Below are 27,334 nucleotides of genomic sequence, written 5' to 3'. Positions count from 1 at the left end.
CTTTAACATATTGAACATATATGGGACTACCTGCCATCTAGGGGAGAGGGTGGAAGGTAGGAGAGGAAAAGTTGGAACAGAAGTTTTTGCAAGGGTCAATGTTGAAAAATTACCCATGCACATGTTTTGTCGATAAAAAGCTATAATTAAAAAAAAGAATAACCAATGAGAAAATATCATCACTAAGTAAACACTTTAAAGAACCTTCTGTGTTCCAGGCATAGTGATGAGATTGTTGTTCTTTGATTGCATTCCTTTTTGTTTTTTTCTTCTTCCCACACAGAGGTGCTGGATACCATTGACTTTGTAGCACCCGATGAGAGAGTTGTTTTCCGTACCTGTGAAAGAGAGCGGAACAAGGTCGTCTTTCAGATGGTGAGACTAAAGGCACTACCTTGCTCGATACAGCCAAGTGGTTTCCTTCCCTCTCTCCACAGTATGACTTATGATGCTCTTGCTGACCCACATTCTGAACATCACTTCTGCCCTTTTTACAGCAAGCCTATTTCTAAAATTTGCTTCATCAATCAAAACATTATCCATCTCTCATGGATCAACTGTGATAACATGTAAAGCAACTTGCAGGCTCTAAAGTGCTGTATAAATACTATCTATTGTTATCATCATCATTATTAATTATATCATGACCCCATTGTGGTCCCTAAGGCATAAATTGTAGTTTTTCTAAGAATTACAAACACATATTATAATCCATTATATTTGAGCTGGTGTATTTTTCTTTTTTGAGAATTTAATTTTTATATACTTAAAAAAAAAACCCACCTGTTTAACACAAGTTATTTATCTTTAATTCCTGATACTCCTCATGACTCTCTCCTGGGTCTTCATATTATTCTCCTCTAACTGTTTCTTACAGACAAAATTGGGTTTTTCCAGAGACTGATACCCAGATTTTTCCCTCAACTTGTGAAAGACAGGTTTTGGGGGAGAGAATTTTTTCTCATGTCTCTGCCTCTGGGAGGCAGTGCAATACAAGGAAATGGCCCTGGATTCTGAAGATGGGAGTCATTTCACAGCCTTGCCATTTCCTCCCTGGGTGACTGTGGCACCTTAGTGAATCTCTTTGGTCTCAGTGTCCTTATGCTTTAAAGAAAAAGGTGAATTGGTGGGTAGCCTATTTTCCAGGTTGGGGTTTATAATGCTCCCCCTTTATTTTCTGATTTGAACATCTCACAAGTAGATCTTCAATCCCCTTCCAGCCTTAAAAAGGGTCAGTATTAGCTCCATCCTCCAGTTTTCAAATGTTCTCATCTCTTAAACATTAATATTTATACAACAACTAATGACTGATGATAGCATCCTTGAAAAAGGGAACAGTAGCCAGATTATATTATGACTATACACTTGGCAGGCCTGTTATTAATGTCTTATTTTGTGTCCCCAGGGATCTGCAGATGCGGAGCGAGCCCTTGCTGTGGCCAGACTTGTGTAAGTTCTGCCCCCAGTTTGCCATTTGTCTTCCTGACAGCACAAGGCACCTGAGGCACCTTACCTCTGCATTGGTATTTCAGACTTCCCTCCCTCAGCTCTGACCCAGTGTGGGCCATTCCCTTTCTGTCCAGAGCTGCCTCAGTCCCTCTGATGAACTTTAAAATCAAGGTCAAGGTGCATGACTACCTCAGGGACTGAGGGGCAAGGACCTGAAGTGGTTGATCCACCTTCTGAGCTGCACGGGCCAACTTTTCAAACGAATCTCTTCTAAGATGCCAATTTGAGGGAGTCTTAGAGTCCCACATACAGCAGGGTACAATGGGCGGTTTGTAAACAAGTGTGGGGCTTGTGGATCCCTTCCTAAGTCAGGGCAGACTTAACTCCTTTTTCTGAACATGTTGAGCGTCTGCTATTTATATACATGACACCAGGTAGGAAAACCTGCTTTCTTCTCCCTTTGTGTGCTGGAAAGACAATGAGCTATCCTTGACCTTGGAGCATGAGTTTCCCCTCTCTGCATAATGCAGTTAATCCCTTGTTGTCCCACCTATTCTCTGGGCTGTGGTAAGGAAAATGCTCTTTGAGTTACTGCATGGGTTCCAGGATGGTTCCTCCAGCCGAAAAAGCTTTACCTTGGAGCTCCCAGAAAGCAAGGTCTACGTGGCTGATCCTCGGGCTGACAGCTATGTTCGGTTCTAGGGGGGCTCCCCCCATTAGGGTCATGGGGCTTTCCAGCTACAGCAACTCCTGATGGTACACTTCATTCCTAAAGCCGCTGGGGTCTGCCTTGGTGGGAGGCAGCCTGCACCAGAGGAATCATGGGTAGAAAAGGAAGTAGGTAATCATGGCTTCCATTGAGGACAGTGGAAAGCCCATGTGCCCATCCTAAAGGTTCAGCAGCTCCGGGCCAGAGTGGCTTTCAGTGGCCTTTCCCCCTTCCCCTAAAAAGGAAGCTCTCCTGGCTTCTCTCCCAGAGACTCACAGTTGTGCATCTAAGGTCCTGGGGCACATGTGGCTTTGGAGGGTCTGACCTCATCAGGGAGGGTTGCATCTCAGGTCCAGGGCAGAATAGCCAGGACTTCCTTCTCTCGCCATGTTCAAGTGCCTCGGTTTGATGCTCAGTGGCAGAACTCCTCAGCTTCCTTATTACCTAGTAACGTTGTCATATGTGTCTCTGACATAGCTGGAGATCTCTGCTTGGAGAGGCTTGTGACAGTGCCTTGTGTACTCCTCCCACCAGCACAGGCCACAGCCCCTCCCATCCATCAGCGCCATTTTCTTCTGCATTCTTGGGAAATCCTTTACAGAGGGTCACCCTGGCAGATTGCAGGGCTCCTTAGGGTCTTTTTATTTCCTGGGAATACCAGTATAGCTCTCAGATGGCCCTCTGTTGCCTCTAATTATTATTGCATGATTATCCTGACTGCCCCCCCTTGCTTTTTTTACTTATGCTTTCTTCTTTCTTTGAGTTAAAGATTTCTTCCCTTTGTTCCTTTTTTTCCCCAGAGAGAATGATGTAGCTGGTATTGACATTAACATGGGTTGTCCAAAAGAATACTCCACTAAGGTAAACTGACATTTCCTTTTTGCTTTAGAAATGTAGAGTTAATCATGTGTGATTTCTATGTATTTAATAAATCTTTATACTTATTTTTTATTGAAAGTCATACGTTCAGTTATTATCTATTTCATCTATATCATCTGCTTTTGTCTTTGAAATGATAGTCCCAAATGTGACAGACTGAGTGACTGAACTATGTGGGTTCAATAAATATGTTCCATAGTCCCAACCTCATGGGATAGGAAGATTTGTTTTCAATTACTTTAACAAGTATGTTTTACCTTTTGAGCTGTATAATCCTTTAAGTATCTTTTATTTGGTCTGGGAGGTATAAAGGTTGACAAACCAAGTACAATCTGATGGCCAAATCCAGCCTGTCACTTGTTTTTGTACAGCTTGGAAACCAAGAACATTTTTTACATTTTGAAATGTAATTAAATATTAAAAAAAAAAAAAAAAAAAAAAAAAAAAAAAGCAAAAAAACAAAACAAAACAAAACATCTCAGGTCCCAAGCTGTAGAGTCCAGCTGCATGTGGCCCTCAGGCTGTGGTTTGCTGACCCCTGCTGTAGCTTCGTGGAAGGCATGGGCCTCGGGAGTCTAGACAGCCTGCCTCACACACTGTCAGGCAATGTGGCTCTGGGCCGGGCAGCTTTTCTGCTCTGAGCTTCAGCGTTCTCAGGTGGTTGCGAGGCTTGATTGAGATAATATATGTCAGTACATTTGCTCTTTGGGTCAGTTAGATAAAGAACTCTTAGGAGCATCTTCCAGCTCTTCAGACCTGTTGCCTGTCACCAGGTTAGATTCTCAAGTCTCATCTGCAGATGGTCACTCCGGACACATCCAGCATCCCAGGCTCGGCTTAAATGAGTCTTTACAAGTTTAATTATCCCTCTGATATTTAATCTGTTTTCCTCAAATATAAAATTAAAGAGTTAATTATATCAAATAAATCTTTTGAATTGTCCCATGGGCACTCATTAATTCTTGGCACATGTGTTAGAATAATTCCTGCTTGAATTCTGTTCCTCCAATCCCTCATACTGCCATTATATGGCAGCATGCTAGGTGAGTCATTGGTTTTCACAGTTTTAGATGTTTCATGAGGCTAATGGCCTTCATTAGTTAGAGCTTGAATTGGATTTGATGTCATAGGTTGGGGAAGAGGAGAAGAGAGCTTATAAAACCTTAGACTTAGGATGTTTTAGGTGGGCAAGGGAGAACAACAGGATACACTGGGCAGGTTGAAACCCTTCCAGGCCTTCCATTTGTTTTTGTTTTTAATACTTTTCTTACTTACTGTGGGATTTGGGAGCACTGTCTCCCAAGCCTGTATATTTTTATCCCTAACATGGGTTTTTCTTCTAAATGCAGAGGAGTTATTAATGAAGAGTAATGCTGTCCTTTGATAATAACTTGAGTTCCTCAGAAGTAGGTCCTTTGCAAAAATGAAGACAGTACTGAGAGCTGATAGTGTATTGGTTGTAATAGATCTTTTCTCGTGTGCTTTTTCTTAAGGGAGGAATGGGGGCAGCACTTCTTTCTGACCCTGACAAAATTGAGAAGGTGAGTGAATAATTCCCACTTCCCTAAACTAGCCCACATCATATTCCTACTAACCTTATTCAGATTCCAGAAATTACCTCAAATAAATAGCCTACCTTCTATTCCCAGCTTGGACAAGATGTCAGTCAAGGTCCTGACCCTTCCTCACCATATCTTTCTCTATGCACACTGGGCAAGTTGGGCAAATTTCAAAGCTTTCCTGCTTGTTCACTCCTAGTCTGGATATTTATTATATTCTTAAGGTGTTCAGACTTCACCTAAGTCTATCTCAGACCCCCAGAGCTATTATGCTACCAGAGAGATAACCGTAACAGCTCGTGGAGAGGCAGTTCAGTTCAGTGGATAGACCCATCCTCAAGCCCAGCTTTTTTGACCAGAACACATCACCCAACCTTTCATTGCCCTGGACAGCGCTGGAAGAGGATATATTAGTGACAGAAATTTGCATTTATTGGGCAAAATGTCTTTGGATATCTTGTTTCATCCTCACAAACAATTCTGTGAAGTAGTGTGACTTTGAGTGAGTCTCGTAACTTTTTTCAGCCTGTTCCCTCATTTGTAAAATGGGGATAATAATAGCACCCCCTCACAGGGAAATTTTCCGGATCAAATGAGATGCTGTTTGAAAGCCTTAAAATGTTACATAGACACTGGCGTTGATGATGGTGATGATGGCTGCAGTGATGGGGATTGAGCATAAGTCATACAGCCCGTCGCCAAGGCTTCCCGGGCGAGTGAACAGGGTGAAACATCAGGGGTGTGCATGAGCAGGAGGGGACGGAGGGGTGACTGGCTATAGGGGGCCGAGTTCTGGACCCAAACAGACGGGGACAGCAGGCCCATGGCTGCAGAGAGCACGGAGGAGGCGTCCAGGGGGCCAGAGCCAATCACTACGCCCCTTCTGCCCCCTCAGAGAGGCTAGTTCCTGGGATTATGCAGGTCTAGTTTTCCCATCTTAAACAACTTCTGTAACAACTTGCTGATTTTAACTAAGGAAATAACAGATTGTATTCTCCCCCTCCCTGTAGATTTTGAATACCCTTGTTAAAGGGATTTGCAAACCAGTGACTTGCAAGATTCGGATCCTTCCTTCGGTAAACACAGTTCCTTACATTCAGAAGAGCTTGTCAAACTCTAATGAAGTTGGGGGGAGGAGGGATGGGGGAGGAGGAGATGATTAGCTGGTAAGCTTGAAGGGGCTTCTTTTACCACTTCTTTGTAGCTGAGTGCCTGACTTATAATAAGGCTTAATAAATGTTTATTGGGTTGGAGTTGGGGAAGGTAGGCAGAACGAGCTGAGATCCCCTGTGGGTTAGGTGACAATCATCTGGTTCCCACAAAAATTGAGTAACTTGTCCCTTCTTGGTCACTTCCTCAGCTTGAAGAAACACTGAATCTTGTAAAGCGGATAGAGAGGACGGGGGTGGCGGCCATTGCAGTCCATGGCAGGTAAGTACATCTGATGGGAAAGAGGCATTTCTAAGGATTCTCTTTTCAGTGGCTCACGGGGGAGAAGGGACTTCCCCAATGGGGCAGAACTGGGATTTGAACCCAGAACTGACTCCAGCTCTCAAGGCCTTTCTTTTGTCCTGCACTGCATGTTAGGGGAAAGAAATAGGTCCTTCTGCATCATCAGGCCAGGTGAGCTCTTCTGTCCCTCAGCAAAAAGCTCCAATCTTACACACTCACAACTCTCATTAGTAAGGATTGAATGAGCTTAGCATTCTCCTCACAGCTGTATAACAGAATATTTCCTTGTTTACCATCATGGACATTGTTGCTCCATCATTTTTATTCAGCCTTCTCATCTGAGACTCTAAAAGCTCTTACTACAAGTGGGGTCCTTGGGGGTCCCACAATCTTGAGATGGCTCAAATTTAACAAAACACCCTAACAGAAGGAAACCAGGGGGTGGCCTTCCTCTGAAAATGAGTTTATAGTGCAGAAGGGTTTCTTTGGTCCCCAATGTACAGAACGTTCTCTACATTGTCCTTGGGCACTGTGGGGCTAGGAGCTTCTAGTACAGAATGCAGCGTGTGAAACCGTTAGGACCTGCTCGAGTGGACAAGGCTGTTGGCCCAATTCGCTGATTGCCTTTCTTTTGCCTTTTTCCTCCATGGTCACTTACCACTAGTCTCGGTGTCTGCTTTGGGCATCGCTTAACAACTGGTGCCCTCTGGGTCATCGCCAGTCGGTTGTCTTCCCCAAGTTAGGAAAAAATGGATGTTTTCCAAGGAAAACCAAGGAACCATTTTGTTCAGCCTTTGAGTCTCTCTACTCACTCTTGTAGTTTTCTGCCTCTTTCCTGGGTGGTGGTGCTGTCCTGGGAAGGGCTGCGCCTCCCTGTGCTGGCTTCTGGATGGCAGAGGATCCTTGTAGCCTCTCGGTGAGACTGGGGGAGTATAGAAAAAGGTCATCTTGGAGCAGGCATAAGTTATCACTCCTCGTGAATGATGCAACCCTGCTCTGTGCTTCATAATCAAAAAGCTCCAAAGCCAGAGGGAAAGTCCTGAAAAACATTCACTTTCCAAGCTGTATGCCTCCTGGAAGGTGATCTGTAATCGGTACAAATGTTACCATTTGCTTTTACCTCTGTGTCAAAGGAGAAATCATTTACAGTTAGTCTTAAAGCATTGAGAAACTTCAACTAACTTAGTGACGAGAATCATACTAGGCCATGAGAGATGCTAAGTAGAAAGCTATTTTCTTTAACTTTTAGCTAACTGAGCGATTATATTATTGAATGTCTGAGCATGTTGTATCTCTAATTGAGCCCAAGTCTTATGGCCAGAAGCGGTTTGTATTCACTGTGAGTACTTATCTATGAGAACTAAGGTTTCAGGTGAGCCGTGGGTCCCTCAGGTTTAGGAGCAAGTGACTAGGCTCTAGCAGCCTGTTGGATGGGATCTCTGACTCCCACAGCCCCTAGAGTTTCCTGATGGGCAGCCTAAGGTTCTCAATCAGCACATTCTGGCTGCCTCCAGCAAGCTGCAACGAGAGCACAGGGAAGTCTGAATCACTTAGCTCGTATCTTCTGAACCAGGAAGGACACTTAGGTTTCCTCATTGGGAAAATGAGGAATTGAGCCCGTGAATGGTCATGTATGGCTGTGCAGCTTATTTTCTTCTGTCAAAGGCAAAATTTGAACCCAGGCCATCTGCCTATAAGTCAGACACTTTTCCCACCATAACTTGCTGCTTCCTACCAAAATTTTGGTTAGGGTTTGATTGACATCTCTCTCTCATCCAAAGGCCCATCCACACCAAAGGGAGAAAGATTAGCTCTAAGCTGATGAAATACCCAAAGGCCATCCAAGAACGAAAGGGGCTTCACAAAGCTCTAAATCATTCACATTAGAAAATTGTGACTCTTTGAAGTACTAAAGCTGGCATTCAAAAAACTCTAACTTACTCCTTCAGAGGAACCCCTGTCTCGGGCCTTTTCTTCATCAGCGTCTCTGATGGTTTACATGGACTTTAGTAGGGACTGTGACCAGTATTTTCTGTGCTCTTTGTACCCAGCTGGGAGGGTGTAAGCCATTGAGGATGAGCCCTGAGGATCACCTGTGCAGGCCCCCAGGCAAAGGGACTCCTGCCCCACAGACACTCACTGGGCCTCAGCAGTCCCAACAGCCATCTCTTAGTGCATGCTGTGGTCAAGATATCGTGCTAGACTCTGCTCTAGGGATATCAATAAGAAATAATTCCTGCCCTCAGAGATACTGGGGGGATACCACAGGTACTAGCATTGGCACAGATACAGTGATTGAGGAGGGAGAAAATAACTGGAAGATAAAGATTCGTAGATACAGATATATTGTGTGTGTTGACATGTATTGACACATGAAGCATTCTGAACCCATGAAAGAATAATTGATAGTGATTTTTTTCCTCTTCTAAGAACAAATTCATATCTTACAGTAATTGATCTTGAATTGTATTTCCCACCCTGAATCACATGTTCTTTACCTTCATCTTCTGGGCATTTGGGGACTAACTGAAGTTCATATACTGACTGTGTGAATTGGAAACACCATCAATTACCAGGAGTGTAAATTTTTATTCCCTTACATCACCTTAGTGTCTCTCCCTATTCTTCTCAGAGAACCATCCCGTGTAACAAATAGTATTTTTTTAGAGAGGACAGAAAAGTCAGCACAACTGATCTATTCCTTGGAAAACTCTGAAACCCCTGTGTAATCTCCAGATAGGAGGGGGTATCTTTTCATCTTTCTCCACTGGAATCCTGCCTGAGCTTGATGATTTTGCTAAATTTACTAGCGATTTTCAGTATGATGTTCTTTCCGTTGTTATAATCACCATGCCTTTTGTTTTCTTGGGTCTTCCTTCACTTCATCAGTTGATAGAGGTCTTTCCATACTTCTCAGTATTCATCACTTCCATAGAATTGCATTGCTAAAAGGGATCTCCAAGAATATCTAGTGTAGTCTATCTATCTGAACTAGAATCCTTTCCTCTATCTCCATCCCCCAACCCTCAGGGGCTTGACAAGGAGTCATTGTGCTAATAATGGAGATACCTCCATTTCTTGAAGAAACTTATTTGGGTATAAATCCAACTGTTAGATAGATTTTTCTAAAGATTCCCAGTCTCCTATAAGCAGCACTATTATTCCTGGTTTTGCTGTTTGGAAATAAGCAAAAAAACATTGAATAAAGTAGTAACCTTTTAAATACTCTAAAATAATGGTCTTGTCTGCTCTGAGTCTTCTTTTCTTCAGGCTAAACATGCATCCTTTCTTTTGTCAGCCTTTTTGATGGTGTGTTTACCAGTCCCCCAATCTCTGTTTAATTTAGTAATGGCCTCCATGGGGTCTAATCAGAGCAGAATGCTCACATCTCTAGGGCCACTTTGGAGTTCATAAGATGCTTTCTTGCTGACAATGCTGGGTGGTCCATAATGCAAGTATCATTGTCCCTATTTTACATGTCATCAAATTAAAGGTCATCCAGTGCTTAAATGTTAGAGCTGGACTTCCACCCAGACCTCCTTGCCCTCTCCCATGTTTCCTAGCCTCCTACTCATGGTCTCTGAGCAGGTCTATATGTATTAAGCAGGCAACCAGCTACAGGGTCACTTTTATTTTGTAACTGTGTGAACCTGTCCCATTGACATACAGCCTTGTGTTCCTTTGGTGGATTTGGGCAATGACATAATGATTTTTTATGCAGGTAGAGTGCAGTAATTTCACTTAAGCTGCAATGTCATTGTTTCGCCATAGTTGGAATAAGAACAGAAAAGTGACTTAAGTTTCAGTTTATTAAGGGACTGTTCTTGCTACAAAATATCAGTTTTCCTGGGACAGCTAGGTGGCGCAGTGGATGGAGCACCAGCCTTGAATTCAGGAGGACAGAGTTCAAATCTGGTCTCAGACACTTAACACTTCCTAGCTGTGTGACCCTGGGCAAGTCATTTAGCCCCAGCCTCAGAAAGGAAAAAAAAAAAAAAATATCAGTTTTCCTGCTTTTTCTGTTGAAATCTAGAATTACCTTGTGGTATATGATGTTCTGTACATAATACCTGTAGCATCAGTGAAGTCCTTGGAACCATATGCTTCCAGATTCACAGACACAGGGTTCTTGGGGTTCTCAAAGTTCTTTAAAAAGTATTCAACCTCCAAGATTGAAAAGATTGATGGATCCAAAGTGATTTTGATATAGAAGCAGTGCAATGAGATAGAAGGATCTAGGGTCCTCTCTCCGCAGCCCCACAGTCTTGTGGGCATTACCCAGAGAGTAATTCCAGAGCTTTATTTTTTATAGCTTCTGTCCAGAGATGTGAGTCACATCCATCTTGTTCTCTCCCCCACCACCAGTGTGCTTTTACTCTTGCCCCATATTGATACTGTACTGGGGAATCTGGGATTGCCAGCAGGAGTGTTGCACAGAAGCACCCTCCATCTCCCACAGATGCAAAAGTGCCTTTTGCTTTCATCAGGGGTCAGGGTCTCCAGGAAAAACATAGTTGTGTTACCTGACAACCCAGAGAAAGTTTTGGGTGTGTTTTGTTAACTTCAGTGTTTTCTCTCCCTTCTTTTGTTGTAAAGGAAGAAGGAAGAGAGACCTCAACATCCTGTCCACTGTGATATTATCAAAGCCATTGCTGAAGCTGTCTCCATTCCAGTAATAGCTAAGTAAGTTTTTCTCATTTATCAGTAATTCACTGTGATCCAAATTGGACCTGGATGCTAGCCCATGGAAATTTATCTGGGGAACAGAGTGCATTTTGTGGGAATGGATCTGCTCTTTCTGTCAACATGAGAGCACAGGTTACCACTTATTTTAGAGACAGGGACCAAGAGTTTGTGAAATCATGTGCCTACTGTGAACATCCTCCGGGGATCTCTTCTGGTTTTCGAATGGCTCCCAATTCAGTTCTGTCCTGCCTTCTGCAAACCCAAGAATTGTTCCAGGTTCTCCTTTTTTTGGCTGCCATCTCATTCTTCCAAGTGAGGCTTTCCCTCTTCCAATGTCCGCTACAGGACCCAGCTTTTCCCTGTCTCTGAAGAGTTTTTACTACTTTCTCTGACTTTACTACCAAACTATTTAAGTTGTTTTACTGCTTTGAGGGAAACATGTTAGAAATTGTAAGCTTGGGAAAGTTGAAAGAAATTGTTGCTGTAAGCCTAACTGTCTTTCAGCCCCTTTCTTCAGCTCCTTCACTACATCATCTTTTAGTCCTTGTCTTGCTCCCCTTCTAGCTCCTTTTTTCTTCTGAGACTCGTGGTCTAGGGTTTTCTTCTCCATCCTATATAAGGAGGTTTTACATCTCAAAGGAAACTCTAAGCTACCATCTCTGTTACAATATCTTCCCATTCCACCAAGGACATCCTTTTAGTCACTCCTTGAAGCAACATAAGGCTGTAATGTAAGACAGACGGGGCAGGTAGAGGAACAGACCAGATGGAGGGCAAAGTTGGTGTCACATCAAAGCATCAAGTCACCAGGTGGTGGGCAAGGACTGGAGGGTAACAGGATTTAGGGGTAGCATTACAGTGTATTAGGGAGACCTGCAACAAAGACATATTAATGGCAGGACAAAAGCCAAAGATGTATTGTTTCTCCCCCCAAGCTTCCAAGTGGGACTATGGGAGCCATGTTTGGGAACCGATTGTCAAGTCAGCTTGGCTGAAAGCAGCAGCTGCTCGTCTCAGACCTAGTTAAGGTGACTGGTCCTCTCCAAGAGGGATCTTGGAGGCGCTTCTGGGAAAACAGAAATTCCCTCCTGGTGCCCACTCTTGGCCCTTGATCTAGACATGCAGGTCTGGTATTTATGACTTTCATCCTTATTGCAGAAATGTCAGAGGTGGGACAGTGGGTCAGGCTGCAGGGTGTGGACATGTTGTTAGCCAGCTGCTCAGAGTGTCTGGCTACAGACTGCCAAAGTAGAAGGTGACGTTCTCCCCACTTTGCAGCCCGCTGAGGGATGGTGGCCTATGGCTGCTGGTTCCCTGGATTCCCTCTTGTCTTGTTCCCCACGGGCACTCTCACGGTTCTCAGGCGTCGGGGGGGAGGGGGAGTTGCCCAGCGCCACTCTCTTAGGTGGGGTGAGTTGGTCACATAATTGCAAACAGAATAACTCCCTGTGTTGGCTTTCAGTGGAGGATCTCACGACCACATCAAAGTATATTCAGACTTAGAAACCTTCCGGGAAGTGACTTCAGCATCTTCTGTGATGGTGGGCCGTGCGGCCATGTGGAACCCATCCATCTTCAGGAAGGAGGGCCTGCAGCCTCTGGAAAGGATCATGCAAGATTATATAAAATACGTAGGTCTCCTTACAAAACAGTCACAGAGATGTTGGAAGGTACTTTAGGGGTATTGTCCAGAGGTGGAAACAGCCTTCACTACCAAAGTGACTTGTCCAAGGTGATACATGTATAGTTGTGGAGCATTGCTCCTCACTTTACCCACCCACAGCTTTTTCTGTTGTACTTACCCACCCACTCCAGTCCTTTGTGTGTCTATGTGTGTGTACTGATATTTATGTTGTGCTTAGCTGCCGGATTATTTTACTTATACATTATTTCATCTTTTCCCTGTTCACTATGCTGTCTTTGGTTAAAGCTTTTTTCTTAAAATTCTTCTCATTCAGGAATATCATATTAATCTACACCTCAGACCTCCTGCTCTCAAGTTTTTTTCTCTTAGTTTTTAAAATATTGCTTGTTTTCTTTCCTCTGGTTGACTACACTAAAACAGGAAAGATGCTAAATGAAAGGTCAATAGAACTGTTTACAGGACTGGCCAAAGACTCAATTGTTCATCTCTGTAAAGTTTTGTATCTATCTATCTTTTTTTTTTTTTTTTTTTTTTTTTTTTTTTTTTTTTTGAAAGAAAGAAAATATAACTTCTGCCCCAGGAAAGGTAGTAATATTTAGTATTAGGGAGAATAGGAATGATATAGACGTGAATTTTTATAGCATACACAGAATAAACAGCTGCAAAAGCAGATTATCCCACCCACAATCTAAGCGTAAATTATGGTAGAATGACCAGAGTAGAGGGATAAACAGGGTAGAAGGGGTTAACCTAACAGCTGTTGTGGACAAAATTATCTCCATGGCAATGTATCTTTGGGCCGTTAATCAAAACCGTTTCTAAGAACCTACTGCTTCATTCCCAGAATATTTTAAACCCGTGAGCCAGGAAGGTGAGATTGGGAGTTAGCTATTCCTAAACCAGTTTCCCTTAGAGGGAGGGCTGGAAAGAGCTGCCAGATGCAGTTATAAATAAATCCTTAATGAGCATAACTAAGTGAGGGGCAAAGGGATAACATTTGAGCCAGAAAAGAAGTTGCTAAAATGTTGTGTCTGTATTGCTTTCATCCCACTGACAGAGGGACCATAACCATATCTTTGACTTGAACAGTGACACAAGTTGACTGAGTACTGGAGTACTGAATGGTTCTGAGTGACAGAGGGTTACTGGGCCCAGTCTGGAAAATCTGGGACAGACTCATGTTCAGCAAGGCCAGTCCCTTAAAAGCCTGAAGCGGTGTGGCATGTCCATTCCTGAGCTCCCACGTAAAGTTAGGGAGCGCTGAAATCCTTAGTCCCTGTACTCTGGGATGCGCCCTGGCTACCAGCTGCAGTGGCTTTGGGTATTTCAGAAGAAAAATGAGATCAAAAGGGAAAAACCAAGAGTAAGTGGAGCTTGCAAATTTGAAAAACATAAAACTGGTCAAAAAGAGGCGCTCTGCTCTCTCAGCCTGTGGTTGGCCCATGAGGTTCTCCAGGGGCATGCTGTCACATAGACGCCACCCAAAATGCAGAAATAATGCACTGTCACAGGGGCTACTCCCCAGGAGCCAGTGATGGATCCTTTCCCACTGTAGAGATGTTGAGATGGAGAGAGGGATGTGCTTGGAACTGGGCAGAGGGTGCTCTGGCTGCCAAATGGAAGCGGCATGAGCTAGGGTGAAGCCACGTCGACCCAGTGCAGCAGCCAGAGGAAATGGGATGAGGCTGAGCAGAGCAAGCAGAGGCAGAGGACTCGTCTCCCCTTCTTCCCTGGCCTGAGTGCACTTGCTCTGGAAAAAGCAGACTCTTGATTGATTGCCCTCCAGTAAAGGGACAGCCTCTGGAGGGCAGGGAAGGGGACCTAGCTCTGCTGCTTATCCCTTGGGCAAGTCATATGTAAAATGGGAAAATCAAATAGCAGGGCTCTTTCCTGGCCTAAAGCCTGGACTTCTATAAGGTAATGCGTCTGGTGAAAGCTGAGCCACATGGCCTACTGCACAGGGTTCTAACCAACCACTAGGAGTGGGGATGAGGGGCTTTCCTGGGAGGTAGGAGCTCTGTCATAAAGGACTGTGTGTTCCCCTGAGCCTCTACACCGTAGGAAACATGAATCATAACGTTTACTCATCATCTAGGAAGCATCTGGAAAGCTATAAGTAGTGGACAGCATCCTTCCCCCTCATGCTGGGTTCTCCACCCCTTACGTAGAAGGACCAAACACTTGGTGTAAGATACAATTTTTTCTTTAAAAAGAAACTCTCCCATTCATGAGAGGATCCAGGTGTGCAGATTCCTCTGAAAAATGTTCCCTTGTCATTAGGGCCTGCCATCCTTGGGTTCAATAAATTCACAATTGCTACAGAATGAATTTTGTTTCTAAAACACAATTCACTTAAAAACTTAGAAATGGAATAAAAAATAAGTGATGTATGTCATGTTAGGAGAGAAGAAGGAAAGAAGGAAGGAAGGGAAGGGAGGGAAGAGAAGGAAGGAAGAAAAGGGAAGAAGGAAAGGAAGGAAGGAGAGAGAAAGAAGAAACCAACTAACTCTTGAGTTCAAGTCCTGACTTTGATATTGCCTAGGCATAAATAGTGAGCATCCTCTCACAGCCATGAAAATGTGCATATCATTATTACTCTAACCACAGTGATATCAAGAAAGCTGATCTCTTTCCCCCACTCAGGGTGGATCTGTACAGCAAAGGCCCCAAGGTCAGCCAGCTCAAGATCTTACAGATAAGGAAACTATTCACAGGGGTGGGGGTGGAGGAGGAGGAGGGATCATGGCTTGCTCAGATCACCCAGACAGGAGATCGAGCAGGATCCTAAAAAAGGGTTCTCTTTTTCCTCCCTCACCCCTCCTCAGCCTAAGTCTCCTTCTTTTCCCTTTCCTCCCAGGCGGTGAGATATGACAACCACTACACAAACACCAAGTACTGCCTGTGTCAGATGCTGAGAGAACAGCTAGAAACTCCCCAGGGAAAGAAGCTCCATGCTGCTCAGTCCTCCCAGGAAATCTGGTGCGTCTTGGGGAGGGCCAGAGAGGTCTGCCTTCTGGGGAGGGGCCCACACGTACTAAGGTGAAATAGCAGTAGAGGGCTGATGTGAACTTGTGCTGACATGAAATGAGAGGTGTTTGCAGCTGTAAGTGCTGGAGAAGGTCGGGGGGCAGAGGAGGTCCAGGCTCTAGCGGACGGATGGTTAGAAGGGACCTCATTCAGTGCTCTTCCAGAGCAGTCTGAATCCTTGTGCAACCTCCTTAAACCAGTGCTTGTCCAGACCTTCCTTGAAGCCTGTTCTTGGAACTTACCAAGGCCTCACATTCTCATTCCTGGAGCTGCAGCGCCAGACCGCAGCGGCTTTTTGGGCCGTCCTATCACCCTGCTGATTTAGCTATAAATCCCAAGACCTTTCTCAGACACATTATTCTATATATTTCAGAAGGGAAATGTGAACCCAAATGTAATTTGAATTTGGGAATCTGAAAAACATAAACCTGAGTAAAAAAGAGACTCCTTCAAACTTTCTGGTTAATCAATTAAGTGATTCCCTGTGCTTATTAGAGCAAAGCTCCTCTTTAGCTTGCCAGATATTTCCTGCAGAAAACAAGCTAAAAAGAAGTAACCTGCAGGGCCTTGTAAGCCAGCCTCCCTGCCAGTGCCCATTGAGCCCATGTAAACCTTTACATTGGCCCCTACTAGTTTCACATCATTCAATCTGGCCCAGTGCTCTGAGGGCTGGGTTCCTGCCTCTGACAGGGAGGCCATCCCAGCAGATCTGTAGATTGTGCCCTTATCAACGTCCTCAGTGACATATTAAACCACAAGTGTTACACACGTGATCCACGGCCCTCCAGAGTGCTGCCTGGCCTCTAGTAACATTAATCGGGAAACATTTGACACAATAAAGTACAGCAACACATAAAAGACAAAGCAGCTGAGTCCCAGATTCCTCTGGTGCAGATATTTCTATTAGGGTCTGACATTTTTGTGAGAAAGAGCCGAGTGTTCCTCAGGGATCAAGTCCGCTCCCACATCACCATCCCCTCTATGGAGTCACGCTGGGCTTTCCCTCCTAGGCAGCTATCCCGCCCTCTCTGGGCTCTTTTTCCTGCCCTGCTGCCCTAGGAGCTTCCTGCTGTGGCCCATCCCCGGGGTCCTTAGGGAGAAGCTTCCTTCCGAGCCCCCAGGGCTGGGTGGGACGGAGACACCCTGGGGCCCTTAGAAATATCATGCATCAGGACTGTTGCAGGGTCTGAGGCCTGCGGAGGGGGCCTTTTCTACTCTTTTTGTCAGCCACACAAAGTTAGCAACCCTCAGGAGTCAAGCGGGGAGGTCTTTGCACCTAGACTTGAGCCCGTCATTGCCGGTGGCTGACTGGGCAGCCTCCTGTGCCCTGGAAGTCAGAGGCTCCCCACCCAGCACCAAGACTGCAAGGGGGCACTTCCTCCCTGGCTAGTGGTGGCCAGGTGTGTGCTTCCTGGCACCACAGTGCCGTCTGGTGGTGGGGATGAACCATTGCAGCCAACTAAAATGGATCAACAGGTGGTCCCTTAACAGCCCCCTGCTGAGAGAGGGACCGAGGGCTTTGACGGGCGCTGCTGGGAGTGCAGCTCGGTCGGGAGAGGGAGGGGGCGGAAGCCGAGCGTGGTTGGATACGGGGGACCGGAGCGGTTGGGCCGAGCTTGTGACAGAGGCTCCGGTGTCTTCCGCAGTGAGGCCTTCGAATTGGGCGGCTTCTACGAGAGGGTGACGGCAGAGCTGGAGGCCAAAGCCGCGGACCTGCAGAGGGAGGCGCGGGAGGAGCAGGACCAGGCCGCAGACGGCGACGTCATCCAGATGGCCGTCAAGTTCGACAAGTAAGCGGCAGCCGCGTCACAGGAGTTAGGAGATGCTCCATCCGGAAAGTGGGGCTAATGGTGAACCCGCCAGTGCTGGGGAGGGCGCCCAGGCAGCCCGAATACCCAAGAATGGGAACCCCGATCGTTGTTGGGTTCTTGTGGCAAACGCCTTTCCTGAACCAGCCAGGAAGCTCCAAAAAACCCAAGCGTTCCCTGATTTGTGATGGACCTCTCTCTCTCCCAGGACAGGGCAGCACCTTTCTGCTAAGAAGTGCCCCCCCCCCCTTATCTTCCTGGGGCAGCAGCAGCAGAGCAGCGCTTGGCTGACTGAGCCCAGGAAGCTGCCTCCCCACCCTCCCTCTCTGCCTGGGCTGGGCCTCTGGAGGAGGCCGGGTGCTCTCAGGGCTCAGACAGCACTGCCGCCTTCTCCCCTCCCCCCCAGGCTCACAGGGATCTCCCAGAGCCTCTTTTCTGTTCTCCTGATGTGGTTGTCATTCGTTAGACTGGCCATCCTGTTGGGACAGCTGCGCAGGCTGCCCGGGACGCTCCCGCTGGTTTTCCCCTGAGACTTTGCTTGAATCATGAATTTCATCCCTGCTTGGGATGGTCATTCTGTGTGAGCTGGGATCTGCCCCTTCCCCCAGGCCCTGAGGGCAGGTCTGCTGGTTCTGGGCCTTTATTCTGGAGGCCACTTCAGAGTCCAGGGCAAGGGACGGGCCTTTTGTATGTAGAGGAGGCAGTCAGGTGACAGAGAGGCGCCTGACAGCAGAACATCCAGGTAACAAGGCACCTTGAGTCCTGACGCTTGCCTGCCCCTCCCCCACCGCTTACAGCATTAAGTTGCTCACCTCTGAAAAGGTGCTTTTTTCCAGTCTCACAGGCCTGATTTTGGGTCCAGCAGTCCTGTAGGCCCCAGTGCCTAGCTCCTGCCATCCTTTCCCCCCCCCCCCCCTCTTTCTTTCTGAACCAGATGGTGCTGCTGGTCCCAGTTAATAGGAACTTTGTGAGCTGGGATGGCTCCTCTTGGACTGATGCCCCTGCTCAGTGGACAGCTGGACATTGAGAGTTAGAGCTGGGAGGGGCCTTTGAGGTGACCTAATCTAGCACCTTCATTTAACAGATAAGGAAAGTAAGAGCACGCAGTATTCAGCCATAGAGCTGGTGTCAAACCCAAATCCTCTGGCTTCAAAGCCAGTGCTTTTTCTGCTTCCACAGTAGCTCAGCCTCTCCGTAGATGAGTGAGAGATCAGTGTTGCAAGGAGAACCCACAGCTCACCCAGGCCCTCTTACTGCTCCTTTTGCTCCTCAGAACCAGACATTTCAGATTCGCAAGCATTATAAGGGAGAGTAGAGCACCTGTGAGCCACCTTGCAGATAAACTGCGTCCCATTACAGTGCATCCTTTGTCTTGCTTGCACCCAGGAGGGAAGGAAAGAACTGGTTGACAGCGTTTTCCTTTCTCTCTTTCTTCCCTTCTCCACTCAGCTTTGACTTTTTTTTTTCTCCTTCAGGAGACAGTACGCACCCCAGATCACTCCCAAGATGTGCCTGCTGGAATGGTGCCGAAAGGAGAAGTTAGCTCAACCAGTGTATGAAACAGTGAGTTGATGATGGGAGTCCATTCTGCTGTTCTGCTGGACAGATAGGAAAATCCATTTCCTATCTGCCTCAGCGTGTTACAATAGGCCTACTTGAGACAGCATATTAGCCCAAAATTAGCTGAAAATAACCCATATTAAGGGCAGCTAGGTGGCGCAGTGGAGAGAGCACCAGCCCTGAATTCAGGAGGACCCGAGTTCAATCTGGCCTCAAGACACTTAACACTTCCTGGCTGTGTGACCCTGGGCAAGTCACTTAACCCCAGCCTCAGGAAAAAAAAAAGAAAATAACCCATATTGGTTGGTTAGAAGCTGGGAGTGGGTAAAGGTCAGGCTGGTCTCCCTATATTGGTCCAAAGACAGATCTAGGAAATCTGGCACTAACAAAAGCTTCCATGAGCTCACTAAGAGACCCAGTCCACAAATCCTAAAACTGATCGGAGCCTCTCTTCCCATCACAGGGCCAGGACAGGATGATGCCTTCTTGTAACATGTATTTTGCCCACTTGGTGAATCCTGATTAATTTAAAAGTTAATTATTAAATTAGAAGCAGTTACTTCATATCTGGCAAAAGCCACTATCATAATCAGTTCCTGGGTGATGATATAGCTAGGCGAATTTTGACCTGATTGATCAAACTTAAAGAATTAATAGACTGATTTAGAAGGAGGTTTCTAGTGGGATGTCCCAAGATCTCCTGTGCCATTCAGCATTTTTTATCAGTGACTTGCAAGCTTTAAAGACACAAATGAAGCTTGCAAATCTACAAATGACAAAGCTAGGAGAAAGGCTAGTGCTGTGGGTGAGAGAGTCCGGTTAAAAAGATCTTTGCAAGATAAAATAAAGTAATAGACCAAATCAAAATAAGACTAGATTGGATACGAATAAATATCATGTACTTGGCTTCACAAAATCAGCTGCCCAGATAAGGAGGGGGAGGAGGCGTAGCTAGGTAACCATTTGTGTAAGAACGTTCTGGGAATCGTAGTATGTGGCAAGATCTAGATGATTCATCGGTGGGATAGCACAAAATAGTACCATCTTCTAGGGCTGCCTTAGAAGATGAAGTCAATATATTCTTGCCTAGACAGACCAGATTGAGTATAATGGGTTGCTCAGTGTGGATGCTCCATTGTGGGAAGAACATTGGCCAGCTGGGGGCTGACCCGTGGGTACAAAGATTTGAGTCCACGTCATGTGGCGAGAAGTTGAAATAGCCAATAAGGTGACCAGTGCAGAGGTGAATGTGTCTGCACAGACAGCACTGAGCTTAGGGATATGAGACCCAGGCCTGGGGTGGGGGGGACCACTCAAACGAGATAATGATGGTGATGATGGCATTGATCTAGGACTTTAAGGTCTGCCTGGTGTCTTATATATACTTTCTTATTGGACCCTCACAACAACCATGGATGTAGTTGCTATTATTAACCCCATTTTATAAAGGAGGAGACTGAGACAGATAGGTTAAGTGACTTGCCCATAGTGAGCTAGTTATACATGTCTGAGGTGAGATTCATATTCAAGGCTTCCTGACTCAGGTTTGTGATGAGGCAGCATTGTACATTAAGAACATGTATTCATATTAGGAGATTCAGGAACCAGTGGGGAAATGTGGTGGGGAAGAGCACTTGGATAAAAATTGATGGAAGCAGAAAAAGAAGGCTTTCTTTTTTGCATGTGACTTCTTTGTTTTTTTTTTTTTTTCATTTTCAATAGTATTTTATTTTTTCAATTACATGTAAAGATAATATTCATCATTCATTTTTTGTAAGACTTTTTGCTCTGAATTTTTCTCCCTCCCTTCTTGTCCTCCCCTCTCCCCAAAACAACAAGCAATCAGATACAGTTAAACATGTGCAGTCCTTTTAAATATATTTCCATATTTGTCATGTTGTACAAGAAAAATCAGACCAAAAGAAAAAAACCCAAGAAAGAAAAAAACAAAAACAAACAAACAAAGGTGAAAATACTGTGCTTTAATCCACATGCAGTCTCCATGGTTCTTTCTTTGGATGCAGATGGCACTTTCCATCCCAAGTCTATTAGAGTTACTTTGAATCATTGCATTGTTGAGAAGAGCCAAGTCCATCACAGTCGATTATCACATAATCTTGTTGTTACTGTGTATGATGTTCTTTTAGTTCTGCTCAAGAAGTGATCTTTTTGTTAATAAATTTTAACATACCACATAGACCAAAAGGGAAATAAACAAGCTCAGGAAATAAAACATGAGCCTGGCCTAGAGGCATAATCTATCTACTAGTGGTGGAGAACTTCAGTTATCCAGACAAAGCAGCTAACAACTTCCTTAATTGCTTTAAGTATGTCATCTTTCAAAAGGTGGAAGAAGCAACAAAAAAATTCTAGTTAGGATCTGATTCTGAGTAATATAGAAGAATTGATTGCTAAGGAGAAAGTGATGGGAACACTGCAGAGAAAAGTATTAGCTCCTCAGAATTTGTGATAAAGAAGGAAAGGAAAGCCATATATAGTCTGACATTCTACTTTGAATTTTGAGAGAGCATATATATTTCAGGAAAGTATAAATAGGATCCTATAATTAAAATTGCAACAAGGGAAAACCACCCAGAAAGGACATGAAACTCTCAAGAATTAAATTTTGAAGTCGCATAGAAAAACAATTCCAGCACGATGAAATACTGGGAATGATCTGAAGAGAACAATATGGGTACACAGAGAGCTTACCCACCAACTTAGATTTTCCAAAGATAGGTACTGATTATGGAAGCAGAAGCAGGCAATACAGGACTCATCTCATTCCAACATTCTCATTTTCAGTGAGAAAGCCGAAGAATTCACTCCAGGGGGAGTCCAGTGCTCTCTTCCCTTGCAGCTCTCTCCCTGACTTTTGGACTAAAAAAGAGAACAAAAATGGCCGGTATATCTAGTCTGCTTTAAGGCACTGAGATGCTGAGATATCCCTGATGAATTCAGCTCACCTGTCCCAGAAGAACTTCATACTCAGGGACTAGTGAATTTAAATGCTATACCATTGTCAGTGAGAGATGAAAGATTATAGTAAATGAGAGGGTAACCCAGGGCTAAAGGATAAATGTCCCAGTTTTGAAAAGGGAGAAACAAATAGGATCTGCTATACATCCATGAGCTAGATTTAAATTCCTTGCAAAATTCTAAAGCTTTTTTAAAGAGATTAGAGTGAGAAAGAAAGGAAGCAGTGATCACAAAGAACCAATTGGTTTCAAGAATAGGACATAAAAGTCCAATTGTATCTTAGATTGGTGTGACCATTTGTCAGATATGGCTGTCATAGGATTTCTGTTTTACATATTAATCAGATTAAATGAACTTCTTTTGGAATTAGTTTGTGGACAAAGGATGGTACCCATGATACAAAAGAAGTATAGAAGATTTCAGAGGAAAGATAATGAGTATGGACATAGCTATTTTGAGAGGCTTGTGAGGCATCTATTTAAGATATTTAAAAGGCAATTAGGGGGCAGCTAGGTGGCGCAGTGGATAGAGCACCAGCCCTGAATTCAGGAGGACCCGAGTTCAAATCTAGTCTCAGACACTTAACACTTCCTAGCTGTGTGACCCTGGGCAAGTCACTTAACCCCAGCCTCAGGGGGGAAAAAAAGGCAATTAGTGATAAAGGAAAGAGACTGGGCCAGATAGACAAATTTTAGAATTATCTTTTCGAATATGATCATTGAACCTATGTGAACTAATGAGAATATTAAATGAGATGGTATAGATCAATGACGTCAATCTCAAATAAGAATGGGAACCACTGATCCATATGTGAAGATCCCTGTGGGCCGTATATTGACTGTTTTGAAATATTATCTGGGTAAAATGTAAATTATAAAATGTAAATCTAAATTTTATTGTATTTTATTTAATTTTATTAAATGTTTGACAGTTACCTTTTAATTTGGTTGGGACTGCATGTAGTCCTTGGGCTATGTTTGTTACCTCTGCTAGAGAGTGAAAAGAGAAGAAGACCCAGGAGGAAGGTCTGGGTGAAGATCCAGCAAGGGGATAGTTAGATAGAAGAGAACTAAGAGTAAAGTCACAAATCTAGGGCAGGGAATCCAGGAGGAAAAGGCTGTCAGCAGTACCAAATGCTACAGAAGTCATATATGAAAATGGCTATTAAATTTGGCAGTTAAGAAAGTAATAACCTAGCATTTTCATGTTTTTTATTGTTTGCTTGTTTTTTTCTTTTTCTTTCTTTTTTCCCCTTTTTGATCTGATTTTTCTTGTGCAACATGATAAATGTAGAAAAATGTTTAGAATTGCGCATGTTTAATCTATATTGGGTTACTTGCTGTCTAGGGAAAGGGGAAAGAAGAAGGGAGGCAGAAAAATTCGGAACACAAAGTATTGCAAGGGTGAATGTTGAAAATTATCTTTGCATGTATTTTAAAAATAAAAAGCTATTATTAAAATGTTTTAAATAAATAAGTAAAAAGTAATGACCAAATTCCTTCCGTGATACAAATATAGTCTGAATACCTAAACTAGGGAGACTCAAAACAGAAACAAAACTATAAACCAAAATCCCTAATTAACACTGATGCTATAAATACTGACAAGGACACTTTTTATGGCAACACACCACAAAAAAATATACTAATACACACACACATACATACTACATATGATATAACCAAGCTGGATTAATACCAGGAGCACAAGGCTGGTTCTGTATTAGGAAAATTTTTGACTATATTCATAACGAGTAACAAAAATCAATAGTGCAGAAAAGGCTTTTGATATGATATAATCAAGTCATTCCTAATAAAAACACTAGAAAGCATAGGAATAAATAGATCTTTTCTTTAGATGATTAGTAACCTCTCATCTAAAACTAAGATTATCTGTATGTCTTATCTGTAATGGAGGTGAACTAATGGCCTTTACATTAAAGGTGTCCATTATCACTATTATTATTCAACATAGTACTAGAAATGCTAGCTATAACAATTGGACAAGGAAAAGAAATGGAGAGAATAGACATAAGCAAAGATGAAACAAAACAATCACTTTTTGCAGAGGATACAATGGTTTATTTAGAGAACCTTAGAGGCCCAACTGAAAAAAAGTAAATAAAAATAACCCATATAAATAATTAGTATTTCTCTGTTACCAGACAAAATCAAGAAGAGACAGAAAGAGAAAATCCCTTTAAAACAACTATAGAAAGTGTAAAATAATTGCTGACATACCCAGGAATTCTAATGAACACAATGACAAGAAAAGTGGTGGTAACTTAATAACTTCTTTCTGCTTCAATTTTCTCAAACTAAAATGGGGTAGTGTAGCAGTTAGCTCCTGGCTTATTATGAGGATCAGATGATCAGATTTGTGAAGCTGTTAGCAGAGTACGTAGAGTCAGCACAGCCCACAGTATCAAGGCCTCCTCAGCCTGCCAAGGAGCAGCATGGGGATGGGAGCTTCTGGCATTTTTCCTGATACTGGTGAGGGTGGACTGCATTGCTCTAGGCTCCTGCAGGGCCACATCCTGTTTCTCTGAGGCCGTCACCTGCAGTCCCCATGCCCCCTTTGTACTCTTTTCCCATCTAGATCCAGAGACCAGTGGACCGCTTGTTCCGCTCCATCGTCATTGTTTCTGAGCACAAGTACTGCTCGGCATTATGGTAAGTGGCAAGATCTCACCTTGTCCCACCTGCTGCCCATCCAGGTTTGGGCAGAGAAGCAAGAAAGGGTAGGGAAGGGGGGGATAAGAAACTTTAATTCTCATCCCACTTGATGCTGACTGATCCTTGACCTCCTGAGCCTCAGTTTTCCCATCTGTAGACTGATGATAATACCACTTCATCATTTGGAGTACAAAGGCATCATGGGAAATAGTCCTGTTCCTCTCAGGGAACAGCACAGACCCAGAGAAGTAAATAGAAGACTGGGGTTTGGGTTGGGAGCAGTGGGAGCAATGCAGGGGCAGCCAGCCTACTCAAGCAGATAACCAAAGCTCCCCAAAGCACAGCTAAGTGTCAGAGTCCCAGAGCTTAGAAACAGAAACCTGTGTGAACCAAATGCAGATGGTCCTTGTCAATCATCTCTTGTCCCAAATGAGATCCAGGGTAAGAGGCAAAGATGCATGTTACGTGCCCCCCTCCCCCCCCCCCCCCCCCCCCCCCCCCCCCCCCCCCCGTGAACTCCTGGAGGCAGCCCAAGAATGGTATCCATGGTGGTTGGGCCCTGGAGGGAAGGGGCCTGAAAAGTCATCCTTCTTCAGGTCGGGGGCTATGAAGAGCCAGGCCTACGCTCTGGTTGGCCCCGAGACCTTTGCCTTAACCACCTGTCACTCTGCCCGGTCCTCCCCTAGGACAAGTCCAAGAAGCTGGCGGAGCAAGCTGCAGCCATAGTCTGCCTGAGAAGCCTGGGCCTCCCTGAGGGCAAGCTCGAGGACCCACAGAGTCCCCTTATGCACAAGCGCAAGGTGAGGAAAGGGAACTTTGGAAAGCAGAGAGAATGAGGAGACTCTTCCTGGAGGAGCCCCTCACAAAAAGCCCCACCTGACCCTAGGGACCAACAACAGCAGCGTTCCAGACAGGCTGTGACTCTTCCCATTCTTGTACCATGCCCCTTGCCACCCCAAGGATTCCAGAAGGCAGAGCAGCCCTGTGGGAAGCCCTAGGTCTTCTTGGAAGAGTGGGGCTGGGGGTGGAGGCTGGGTAGAGCCTGGGGTTCAGGAACTGGGGCTTGGAGCAGCTTACTTGCCGCGCCCCACCTCACCAGGTGCTGGAAAGCCAACTTGGACTGTTTGGCTGAATGTGGAGATGAGAAGTCTGGCTTACCCTTCCAGAAGACAGGTCTGAACACCACCAGAGGGAGTGGGAAGCAGCTTTCAGGCTGTGCATAGGCCAGTGACCAAAGACCTTCATGTTCACTGGTGACAGGCAGAGGGAGTGGAGGGGGCGGACACTGAGTAACAGTGTCTGAAGCTGGGGGGAGGGCGAGGTTGGAGGGAACAAGGGGATAACTGTTGTCTGGGGCTGACAACACAAGTCCAGAGTCCAGGCACCTCCTGATATTTTGTCCCCTGTGGCACAAACCATCCCAGAGAGCCGCCTTTTCTGCTTTCCTCAGTAAAGACACCCCTCTCCACTGAGTTCAGCCTTCAGCCCTCTAAGTATCTCAGCCCTCCCTGAGGCTACTGGAAACACAAAAAAGGCCTTCCTTCGGTGTCTCTAAACAGGGTCTTCCAGACCTCTGAGGACCCAAATTAATGGGGTTCTTACTCCTTGCCTCAGGTCCAGGTGGGGAAAGAGCAAAAGATTTTCTGCCTTTCCTCCTTCCTCACAGACCATACACACACTCACACACATTTATACACACACAGTTGGAGCAAGTGAAATGTATCTACTTAGGGAATGTGATTGCAGTGGTAGTTGGCTGCCATTAGCCATCTTTGCAGCTGCTAATTGGGAGGCCCTGGGAATAGACAGATAGATGATGGTCAGAACGAGAGCAGCCCTTGGAGCACATAGCCGGACAAGCACCCTCCTGCAGCTCCAGATGATGCTGGGGGAATTGGGAGCCACCCATGGAAGGGTGGGGAGTATTCATGCCTTCTTTACCTCCTTTCGGTCTTTCCTTGAGGAAGATCGTTTGGGTGGGTTGTATCCAAGAAGAGAATTAAAGAAAGTTAATAATGCCTTCCTATGTGCACAAAACCCATGGGCCCTTTTTTTTTTTTTTTTTTTTTTTTTTTACTAATAGGAACACTGATAAATTGAAGGTAAAAATGATCTTTGGAACACAACTGGAAAAAGACACTGCAGACTTTTGAGAACCTTTGTAGTGGCTGGAGATAGAAAGAAGCCCAGCTTTGAGCCCCTCTTGGGACTCCATGCCTGTGTGCAGGTGAAAGTCACTAATCTCATTAGGCCACCTGAGAGGAAAGTGAGACTTCCAACTATCCATTTCACAAGGTCTCAAGGCAAATACTTAGTAGAAGTAGAGGCTGCCCAGAGGAGAGAATAGTAAAATTGAAAATAAACCCATTGGCCTAATAAAACTAGGAATTACTTTTTAAAAATAAAATAGATAAACCATTGGCTAATTTGATTTAAAAAATAAAACAGATACCAGTATCAAAAATTAAAAAGGTGAATTCACAATTAGGAAAAAAATAAAAGCAATTATTAGGAACTATTTGGCTTATCTGCTAATAAAACTTAAAATCTCAATAAAGTGGATTAATATTTGCAAAAATATAAATTGTCCAGGGGCAGCTAGGTTGCGCAGTGGATAGAGCACCAGCCCTGAATTCAGGAGGACCCGAGTTCAAATCTGGTCTCAGACACTTAACACTTCCTAGCTGTGTGACCCTGGGCAAGTCACTTAACCCCAGCCTCAAAAAAAAAAAAAAAAAATATATATATATATATATATATATATATATAATTTGTATAAATTGTCCAAATTTATGTAAATTTATGTAAAATGTATAAATTGTCCAGATTAACAAAAGAGAAAATAGGATATTTAAATAATTCTTAGAAAAAAAAATTCAACAAGCCATATATTAATATCCTAAGGG

General features: G+C 44.5%; 1 protein-coding gene across 2 annotated transcripts in view; it reads left to right on the top strand.

Annotated features, from left to right (window-relative positions):
- Positions 1–26,465, top strand: part of DUS2 (dihydrouridine synthase 2) — a 60,240-nt gene extending 33,775 nt beyond the window's left edge. The window contains exons 4-16 of one of the 2 annotated variants that reach the window (XM_074286384.1): positions 284–375; positions 1,406–1,449; positions 2,959–3,019; positions 4,531–4,578; positions 5,607–5,672; positions 5,957–6,027; positions 10,645–10,731; positions 12,197–12,365; positions 15,237–15,358; positions 17,053–17,196; positions 18,690–18,777; positions 24,352–24,429; positions 25,115–26,465. In XM_074286384.1, the coding sequence (XP_074142485.1) occupies positions 284–375; positions 1,406–1,449; positions 2,959–3,019; positions 4,531–4,578; positions 5,607–5,672; positions 5,957–6,027; positions 10,645–10,731; positions 12,197–12,365; positions 15,237–15,358; positions 17,053–17,196; positions 18,690–18,777; positions 24,352–24,429 (1,070 nt within the window). In that variant the 3' untranslated portion in view covers positions 25,115–26,465. The remainder of the gene's footprint in view (positions 1–283; positions 376–1,405; positions 1,450–2,958; positions 3,020–4,530; positions 4,579–5,606; positions 5,673–5,956; positions 6,028–10,644; positions 10,732–12,196; positions 12,366–15,236; positions 15,359–17,052; positions 17,197–18,689; positions 18,778–24,351; positions 24,430–25,114) is intronic. The other variant, XM_074286383.1, reaches the window with a different exon arrangement.
- The last annotated feature ends 869 nt before the right edge of the window (positions 26,466–27,334 follow it).

This window comes from Sminthopsis crassicaudata, chromosome 2 (genome assembly GCF_048593235.1).
Source record: "Sminthopsis crassicaudata isolate SCR6 chromosome 2, ASM4859323v1, whole genome shotgun sequence".
Lineage (NCBI taxonomy): Eukaryota > Metazoa > Chordata > Mammalia > Dasyuromorphia > Dasyuridae > Sminthopsis > Sminthopsis crassicaudata.
Note: the sequence above shows the minus strand (reverse complement) of the source record. Positions and strands in the feature narration are given on the sequence as shown.